Raw genomic sequence first — 10,149 nt, 5'->3', positions numbered from 1 at the left:
CTTGGAATATATTCGTCTTATTTCATTGAGTTTTCAACTGCTCAGATATATCTTAAATTTTTTAATAAATAAATTGGTGCCCTAAAGAGTCACAAAAACATTCAGTGAGTGTAAGAGTGATTTCTGCCTTTTTTTCTACTCTCTTTTTTTTTTTTTTAGATCATCAAAACTCTTAAGGATTTTGGAAGGATGATAATAATATGACGAATTTTGTATATATTTTAAGTTTCTCTATCTGGATGCATCAGATTCCAGGTAACTTCAATGACACACAGCAATAGAAATTTACAAGGGCCTCAAAGAGTTAACAGATTTTTCAAACCTGGACAAATTCTACTGATCCTCATCTCAACGGTATACTTAGCTTATTTACATATTATAATTAGTATTTTTTAAAAAAGAAAACAACCGTTCAGAAAAACTGGAAGATGGGAAGCCAAAGCCAGAGGCCTTAAAGCAGTTTGGTTTTTTGTTTTTGTTTTAAATCGTATTGACTTAGCAGGAAGAGTTCAAACACGCTCACAGCGTAGGAAATAATCAGACCCAAGTGACCCACTTAGATGGGAAGAAAAAGTAATTTGCTTGGCATCTCCCAGATTGTTTTAAGAACCGTAGTAAAAAACAAAACGAGGAGGAATGTTTCAGAAGCCAATTCGGAGCCCAAACCCAAACCAAAAATCGAACCTGAGACTTTATAAGGGTGAGCAGAGCAATGGGCGGTAAAGGAAAACAGCCGATGGCTCCTCGGAACAAACCTGGGCAGGGCGGGCAGGAGACGCCCCCGCCAGGGAGACCCTCGCTCGGTTTTCAGAAAGATGCTTCAGAAGCTCCATTTCCCTGCGGTTTCCACCCCCGGAGGCTGCAACCTCTGGTCGCGGGGCGGTGGGGACCGAAAGCCCGGGAAGGAGACCGTGGAGGGGACGACGGGACGCGAGCGCGAAGCGGGGCGGGAGAGCGTGGCCCGCGGGCCGCCCCTGCTGTTGTCCGGGGTGCTGAAAAGCCGGGGACGTCCCGGGCGGCGGCAGCCACTGCTCCCTCCCTGAGGGCGGGCGGGGGGTTCAGGCTGAGCACTTGCTAAGCCCGTCCTGGCCCGGGGCCTGGAGGTGCCCACCAGAAGGCGCTCCCCGGACCCTGCTGGGGTACATGTTGGGAGGCGGAGAGCATCTCGGATGCCCCTTCCCCGCCGCTCCGGGTAGCCCCGCGCGGCGACCCCGCTCCACCTGAGCGCTGACTCTCGCCGCCCGGCGCCGCTGCGCCCGCGGGCTGAGCGCGCAACCAGCCGGGGCGCGGGGGGAGGGTGCGGGACATGGGGGCGAAAGCGGCGCCGGTCCCGGGATTGGGGGGTGGAGGCGATTGAGAGCGGGGCATGCGCAGTGGGGCGGAGGAGGTGGCGATGGCCAGGGGAGGCGGGGGGACTGCTGTTTATTTGCAGCTGGGCCAACTCGGCGGCGCAGGCGGCGGCGGAGCGCGGGGCGCTAGCGGCAGGTCCAGCTGCCGCCGACTATGCCCGAGCCCACCTCCGGGCAGCCGCCGCGCGCCGCCCGGTCCCCGGCTGGGGACGATGCCAGACACCCGGGAGAGGCCAGGGCAGCGGCGGCGGCGCGATGGTAGTGACAAGCTCTGCCCGAGGCGGCGGCGGGGACCGCGCGCCCTCCAGGCGGCGGGGCTGCGGACTTTCGGCGCCTGGGGCCGCGGCGCTGCTGGTCGGGGCGAGCTGCCTGTGCTACGGCCGCTCCCTGCAGGGCGAGTTCGTGCACGACGACGTGTGGGCGATCGTCAACAACCCCGACGTGCGGCCCGGCGCCCCGCTGCGCTGGGGCATCTTCTCCAACGACTTCTGGGGCAAGGGCATGGCCGAGAACACCAGCCACAAGTCCTACCGGCCGCTCTGCGTCCTCACCTTCAAGTGAGTCCCTCACCCCTTGCTCGCGGCCGCCGCCGTTTCTCCTCAGCCCCAACCCGGGCTGGGAGAAGTTACGGGACTGGCTTGGGGGCCGTTTCTTTTCTCGCCGCCCCTTCCCCTCCACGCCTCCCTCCTCTCCAGGCTGCCCACGCCCCTCTGCTCAGTGGTCCTCCGCCCGGCTGCTTGGGGCTCCCGGGGCGGTTCAGGAGGCGCGGGCCGGGACTTGGAATTGAGTTTCTCGAGAGTCTGCACTCTGGGCGGGCTGGTCTCTGGGGCCAGGGCTGGGAGGGGTCTGGTGGAGCCCACCCGCCTCCGCACAGCTCACCCCCGTGGTACGGTGGCCAAATGAGACCAGCGCGGGCCCAACGAGCTCCGGGCGGGTGGCTGTGGTGGTGAAGCTTCGAAGTTGGGGGTTTCTCGGCGGCTGCTGGTGAGCTGTGCAGACGGGGAGTGTGTCAGCTCCTTGGGAGTCGTGAGCTGCCAGGGCTTGCGTGGGTTTGGGGAGGAGCAGCACAGCGGGCAGAGGCGCTCTCCCGACCTGCAGACTTGGCTGCTCCTGGAGCCTCGCCGATCTTCGGGAAGGGCTCCAGATTTAGACTTTAAAAGGTGCAAAGGAAGGCAGGAAAGCGTGGGATCCTCTGGGGGTCCTGGCGTCCCAGTTGAAGTAGTGTTTCTTTTACAATCTCGGAGTCATGATTCAGCATTTCAAGTGTGAATAAGGTGCAAAGGGAATCGGGAGAACGCCAGGGTTTTGCGGGCTGGAGTATTTTCTTGAATTTAAAAGACGGCTAGCTTCAGGTGGAAGGGGAGAAAGGCTGATGCTAGGGGAGTGCTGGCTCGCGCGTCATGAGCTTGACTCAGCTCCTTATAATTTGGCTCAGCATTTAAGCTTAAAATGTGCTGGACAGAACTGTTGAAATAATATTGGTTCAGTAACATCAGCGTTTTAAGCATTTTCCAACGGGTGTAATATGAACCCGTCTTTGTGGTACTGGTCATTCGAGACAGGGTAAACAGCTTGAAAAGCCTGCCCAGGCCGGGAGGCCGAGGTCTCTTGACAGGTGGCTGATAACTTAGAAAAGGAAACCAGAGCGATTGTACTTAATTCTTCAACTGAAAGTTGAATGTTTTAAGGCGGGTGAGGAAATAGCACATTTGACTCTGAAGAGAGTATTTTATAAACATTTATCCTTTTGGAAAGCGGTTTTGTTTTTCAGCTGAAAGATAATCTCAGCTACTAAGTTGCTCAGTCCGTTTTTTCCCTAAATGTTTCTTAAAATGGCACATTCTTAGATGGCACGATATGTGTATAACTTCTAAATTGACCTGCTTTTTCATTTATTACAGAGGTTTGTTGATTAGTTTAAGGTGTGGTAGCTCACAGCATGAGGTGTGCTGGGCTTATAACAGCCACGGAGACCATCTAGGTCCCTCCTCTGAGCTTTTTCCATGTACAAAGATCAGGGTCAAATGCCTGTGCCCACTTGGTGGAGGGTGGGGAAGAGTGTCTTCACTTCTTGACTTTCTAAAAAAAAAATTTTTTTTAAATTCGTGCAGGAGGTGGCAGGGACAGAAGAGAGAGAAGGGGAGGAAAGGAGTAGACAGTGAGGCAAGGCTGTTGATGAAGAGGAAAGCAGGCGGTTGTGCAGAACAGGGGCAAAGGAGAAGGAGAATTGAGGGGGCAGGGGGCACCTCTTCATTTATGATGCTCACTGGTTATAAAAAGCAGCCTGGTTGCTAAGATGCATTGCTCTTTGCAGAGTGTGTCTTACTGGCTGTGTAAGATATACCTTTTTTTTTTGAGATTGAGTTACAAGTCTAGGGTGCACTAACTGGAAAGTAATAGTGCCTCTTCAGAAAGAGAAATTTAACTAACCTTTCTGTACTCACAGGCATTGATTCGAATAAGATGTGGAGGCTTTCTCATCACAGTCACCTGAGGTGAAACTGCATCTTCCAGCGCAATAGCGTGAGGATGGGCATGTATAAGGGATGCCGTTAACGATGTTAGGCCCACACAACTCTGAAGATTGTTGTAAGGAAGGACAGAAAATCACATTTATTAACTATTCAGTGTGAACCAAGCATTGGCCTAGGAACTTTACATAGATCATGACTTTAATGATTTTTATTTTAGGTAATCGGTGAAAACACAAAGTGGCCTTTGAAATATATTCAAACTATCTTAACTGTATCTTAAGCTTGTTTGAGCAGAAATTTTGAGAATTGAAAACCATTCAATTAATTAATGATTAATTTTGTTGTAAGAACACCTAACGAGATCTGCCATCTTAAATTTTTAAGTGCACAATACAGTATTGTCAGCTATAATGTTGTACAGCCGCTCTGTAGCACTTATTCCTCTAGTATAATTGAAACTATATACCTGTTGAACAGTAACTCTTGGTGCCCCTCTCCTCTCATCCTGCCCTTGGCAACCACCATTTTACTATCTATTTCTATGAGTTTGACTACTTTAGGTACCTCACATAAGTGGACTTCTGCGACTGGCTTATTTCACGTAGTGTAATGCTCTCCAAGTTCTTCCATGTTGTTGCACATTGCAGGATTTCCTCCTTTTTAAGGCTGAATAATATTACATCGTGTATATATATCACTTTTCTTTATCCATTCATCTAACGATAGACACTTAGGTTGTTTTTATATCTTGGTTATTGTGAATAATGCAGTGAACACGGGAGTGCATATATCTCTTCAATATCCCGATTTCAATTCTTTTGGATATATACCCAGAAGTAGGATTGCTGAATCATATGGTAATTGTATTTTTAATTTTTTGAGAAAACTCTATCCTGTTTTCCATGGTGGCTGCACCATTTTACTTTCTAGCCAATAGTGTACAAGGGTTCCAAATTCTTCACATCCTTGCCAATGCTTACCTCTTTTTTTTCATAAAAGCCAACCTAACAGGAGTGAGGTGATAACTCATTGTGGTTTTGATTTGCATGATTAGTGCATGATTTGCATGATTAGATTTTGATGATTAGTGATGTAAGCATCTTTCCAAGTACCTATTGGCCATTTGTATGTCTTCTTTGGAAAAATGTCTATTCAAGTTCTTTGCCCATTCTAAAATCAGGTTATTTAATTTCTTCTGCTTTAAGTTGTAGGAATTCCTTATGTATTTTTGATATTAACAACATATCAGATATTTGGTTTGCACATATTTTCTCCTCTTCTGTAGGTTGCCTTTTCACTCTGTTGATTTGTTTCCTTTGCTGTGCAAAGGCTTTATGGTTTGATGTAGTCCCACTTGTCTAATTTTGCTTTTATTGTTTGTACTTTTGTTATCACATCTAAGAAACCACTGCCAAACCTAACATCACGAAGTTTTTCCCCTGTGTTTTTCTTCTAGGAGTTTTATAGTTTCAGGTCTTACATATAAATTTTTGATACATTTTTGGGTTGATTTTTGTGTATGTTGTAAGATAAGGGTCTACTTTCATTCTTTTGCATGTGGATAACCAGTTTTCCCAATACCATTTATTGAAGAGACTGTACTTTCCCCGTTGTGTATTCTTGGAACCCTTGTTAAAGATCATTTGACACATATATGTGGGTTAATTTCTCTATTCTTTTCCATTGGTCTATATGTCTGTTTTTATGCCAGTACTGTACTGTTTTAATTACTGTAACATTGGAATATATTTTGCAGTCAGGAAGTGTGGTACCTTTAGCTTTGTTCTTCTTGATCTATTCAGGTTCTTTTGTGGTCAGTATGAAATTTATGATTTTTTTCTTTTTCTGTAAAAAATGCCTTGGGATTTTGATAGGAATTACATTGACTCTATAGATGGCTTTGGGTGATATGGACATTTTAACAATATCAAGTCTTCCCATTCATGAACATCGGATGTCTTTCCATTTATTTGTGTCTTTAATTTCTCTCATCAGTGATTTGTAGTTGTAAGTGTATACGTTTTTCATCTCTTTGGTTAAGTTTATTCCTAAGTATTTGATTCTTTTTGATGCTATAGTAAATGAGATTGTTTTCTTAATTTTGGATAGTTCATTCTTAGTGTATAGAAATATGGCTGATGTTTGTACGCTGATTTTTGTATCCTGCAACTTTACTGAATTTGTGTATTAGTTCTGATAGATTTTTGGTGGCATCTTTAGGGTTTCTGCATATAAGATCATGTCATCTGTAAACAGTGATAATTCTACTTCCTCCTTTCTGATTTAGATATCTTTTATTTATTTTCCTTGCCTAATTGCTCTACCTAGGACTTCCAGTTCTATGCTGAATAGAAATGACAAGCGTGGGCATTCATGCCTTGTTCCTGATCTTAGGAGGAAAATTTTCAGTTTTTCACTGTTGAATATGATGTTAGCTGTGGCCTATTCATAAATGTTCTTTATTATGTTGAGGTAAATTTCCTATAAACCTAGTTTGTTGAGAGTTTTTTACCATTAAAGTGTGTTGAATTTCATCAGATGTTTTTTTCTGCATCTATTTACGATGATCATGTGATCTTTATTGTTCACTTTGTTAATGTAGTGTATCACATTAACTGACTTGCGTATGTTGAGCCATCTTGGCACCCCAGTGATAAAAGCCTTGGCACCCCAGTGATAAAAGCCATCATGGTGTATGATTTTTTTTAATGTGTCGTTGAATTTGGTTTGCTAGTATTTTGTTGTGGATTTTTGCATCTGTGTTCATCAGGGAAATTGGCCTATACTTTTCTTTTCTTGTAGTGTCTTTATCTGGCTTTGCAAACCCATTTTTTAAAAAACACGTTGAATTTTGAGATAATTGTACATTCCCATGCAACTGTAAGTAATAATATAGAAATCCGTCATATCCTTTATCCATTTTCCCTGGTGGTAACATCTTGCATAACTATAGTACACAGTCACAACCAGGGGGTTGACATAGATACAATCCACAGTTTTTATTCAGGTTTCATCAGTTTTACATATATTCTTTTTCTTCTTGTTGAATGTATATTTAGTCTATGCAGTTTTATCATATGAGCCTACCATCGCAGTCAAGATATAGAACAGTTCTATCACAAAGAGCCTTCATGTTTTCCTATCATAGCTATAGACACCTAATTGATAACAGCTACTAATATGTACTCCATCTCTATGTAATTTTGTCATTTCAAGAATGTTCCATTTAGAACCATACAGAGGGTAAACTTTGAGACTTTTTTGCACTCGGAATAATTCTCTGGAGTTTATTCAGATTGTTGCATGTATCAGTAGTTCATTCCATTTTATTGCTCAGTAATATTCCATTGAATGCATGTATCACAGTGTGTTTAGTTATTCATCTGTTAAAGGACTTCTGGGTTGTTTCCAGGTTTTAGCTATTACAAATAGTGCCACTACAAACATTCATTTACAGGTTTTTATGTGAACATAAGTAGTTGTTTCTCTGGGATACATGTTCAGGAGTACAATTGCTGGGTCATATGGTAGTTGCATGTTTAGTTTTTTAAGAAACTGATAAACTGTTTTCCATCCATCCTATCAGCAGTGTATGTTTCTCTGCTTCCTCACCAGATTTGGTATTGTCACTGTTTTTTATTGTAGCCATTCTGGTAGGTGTGAAGTTGTGGCTTTAATTAGCATTTCCCTAATGGCTGATGGTGTTAAATTTTTTTTCATGTGTCTATTTGCCTTCTGTATGTCCTCTTTGTTAAACTTTCTCTTCATATTTTTTGTTGATTCTCTAAATGGATCTTTTTCTAAATGTCGAGTTTTGCGGTTTCTTTATACATATTAGATATAAATCCTTTGTCAGATATGTGGTTGGTAAATATTTCCTTCTACTCTATAGGTAGTCTTTTGAGCTTCTTAACAGGGTTTTTCCCTGTGCAAAACTCAAACTGATTTTTTTTATTAAAAGTATTATCTTTGATTTAGTGAATGAATGTCACACATACTAACGGCTAGAAATTCCCTTAAGAATAAACAATAAAAAAATTATTTATTTATTTATAAAGATGTGTAATGCTTTTTTTTTTTCCTTCTTTTTAATTTTTTGGCTGCACCAAAGATCCGTACTGGGGATCTTAGTTCCCTGACCAGGGATCAAACCTTTGCCCCCTGAGGTGGAATCTTAGCCGCTGGACCACCGGGGAAGTCCCTGTAATGCTTGTTATTATAAAGGTACTTACTTGTGTAGAAAGAGACTATTCACAGTTTTTCTCACATAAGAAATGGGCAGCAGTTGAAGTGAGGAAATGGATTATTAGAATGTCTCCTTTTACCAGTTTGGAGGGCAGGGCACAATGGAAAATGAAGGCAGCTTATGAAGGTGCAGTGATTTGTATCATATCAATTTAGCTAACTGGAACTGCGACTTAGAAATTCCTTTCCTGTGTTGTACAGGGCAAGGGCTGGACAGGAGAAATTTCTTCAAGGTTTGGAAAGTGAAGGTGAAGTGGTTACCGACGAGGATTCTTGGCCTCCTTAATCAATAGAAATTGAACTGAGGCCAGACTAAGTCAGGCAAGGCTTTACTGGGGCCCCTGCTGCAGCAACAGGTTCCCTTGCCTGTTCTCGCTTCCAGAGGGAGGCCAGCTTGTTCCTTACAGGGGGTGAGGGTAGGAGTGTGTCCAGGGGTCAGGCCAGAGGGGTGACTTAGGTGGTTTGCCCACCCATTAGGTGGTGTCCGGTGCAGGGGGCGTGCGCAGCGTCCTGCTTGTGCTCAGGGCCCTTCAAAAGTGGCAGTTGGGTTTTTGGTCTCTTTGAATGTTTTATCCAGAATTTGCCCCAGCTGGGCATGCACGCAGTTATTTTTAGTCCCATATAGTTTCTTTGTATTTTGTTGCTCAAGGAGAGGTTTCTCCAGGTGCAAGCATTGCAGCACTGCAGCAAAGGGTCTCAGGTTCCAGCCTGTCTCAAAGTGGCCATGTTCCCGAAAGTGCAGTCCCACTGCTCACCGCTGGAAAGCCAGTACTTGAGAGGAAAGGTTGGTGGAAAAGAAAGTTTGCTTATTTCGGAGGCGACAACTGGGGGAGAAGGTGGACCCATGTCCAAAGTCCAACTCCCCACTGACAATCAGCGGACAGGAGCTTTTAAAGGGGTGTTTCAGGGATGTATAGGCGGAGGGAGGGGGCCGTGTACAGGAACAGCACAATCAGCTCTGACAGTCATCTTGAACTTGGTCATGCGGTGGTGGTCTGATCAGCATCATCTTGATTGTTTTAAACACAGGGTCAGTCCCAGGGTTGGTTTGTGCCCATTTCTTTGAGGCCAGTTCTTGGAATTGTGGCAGTTTATGTGATGGCTACAGTCTGGTCATCATGTAGTTAACTTCTTCCACCTGATGGGGGTTTCAATATTTACAAAACAGCTCAAAAGATATGGCTCAGGATATTATCTATAGCCCTTGAGGAGGAACTAAAAGTCCTTGACTTTGCTTAATGACTAAACTATTTAGTCTTGTTTGACTGCTTTCCTTTGCTTCTGCATTTTCTCACTTCTCTGATTAAATTTTTTCTTTGACTAAAGATTTTCTACAGACAAAAGGCGTGCGGAGGACATGGGGTCGGGGTGGGGTGGGGTCTGTCCTGGGAAGGCCACATAGGGTCCTGTTCTGTTTCAGCCATGTACCCACTCAGAAGGTGTGTGTAGGTTTGGTGTGTCGCAGCTCATGCTGGTTGCCCCAGGCTTGCTGAGTAACCTGCTCTGGTGTGCAACAGCAGCTAATTCTGCAGCTCCTCCGGAATTCTTCAGATCTCCTTTAGCTACTTGGAATCATAGTGCAGGTATGTGTGCAGCACTGTGGAGACTGCTGGCCTGTTTGCAAGCCACTCCCATAGTTAAAGTTGGAGCCTAGGAGGCTGCAAGAAACAGAAGTGTATTCTAGTTAATCTTCGTGGGTTCCAGTCCCTCCTTCCTTTCCCCTACTTCAAGTCCATCCTTCCTTCTCGAATGCCTGCCCTGCTGGCGTTCCACTTGTTATAGACACAGGAGCAGCAGCCTTGCATAGGCTATGTAAGGAGTTCCCATGATTGTGGAAGGTCAAAACTCTGCAGCAAATTCCTGCTGCTGTATCATTCCTGATCTGCTTCTCTGGTCAAACTTTAACTGATACAAATAATAATTTCTTTGTGTTGCTTGAAGTGAATTTAGAATTCTAATGAATTTCTGTCTCAAGTCAAATCTTCTGTTCAGTCTTTTCATAATCTCATTTCCAAGGACACACAGGAATATTTTTGGACTGTTGTAGAGCAGAATCAAAACATCTGTGAAAACTTAATCTG

The 10,149-nt window shown here is 44.5% G+C and overlaps 1 protein-coding gene across 7 annotated transcripts in view; it reads left to right on the top strand.

Annotated features, from left to right (window-relative positions):
* The first annotated feature begins 1,428 nt into the window (after positions 1-1,428).
* The window catches only part of TMTC1 (transmembrane O-mannosyltransferase targeting cadherins 1), a 264,804-nt gene continuing 256,083 nt past the window's right edge, over positions 1,429-10,149 (top strand). For 4 of the 7 annotated variants that reach the window (XR_010932307.1, XM_067696054.1, XM_067696052.1 and 1 more), the window contains exon 1: positions 1,429-1,906. Coding sequence is in view for 5 of the 7 variants with exons in the window: in XM_067696054.1 (XP_067552155.1) it covers positions 1,605-1,906 (302 nt within the window). In the remaining 2 variants the exon portion in view is untranslated. Of the gene's footprint in view, positions 1,907-2,181; positions 2,334-10,149 lie in introns of those variants that run through there. The other 3 variants (XM_067696055.1, XM_067696051.1, XM_067696057.1) reach the window with 2 other exon arrangements.

This window comes from Pseudorca crassidens, chromosome 11 (assembly GCF_039906515.1).
Source record: "Pseudorca crassidens isolate mPseCra1 chromosome 11, mPseCra1.hap1, whole genome shotgun sequence".
In the NCBI taxonomy this organism is placed as follows: Eukaryota; Metazoa; Chordata; class Mammalia; order Artiodactyla; family Delphinidae; genus Pseudorca; species Pseudorca crassidens.
This window is presented reverse-complemented; position numbering and strand designations above follow the sequence as displayed.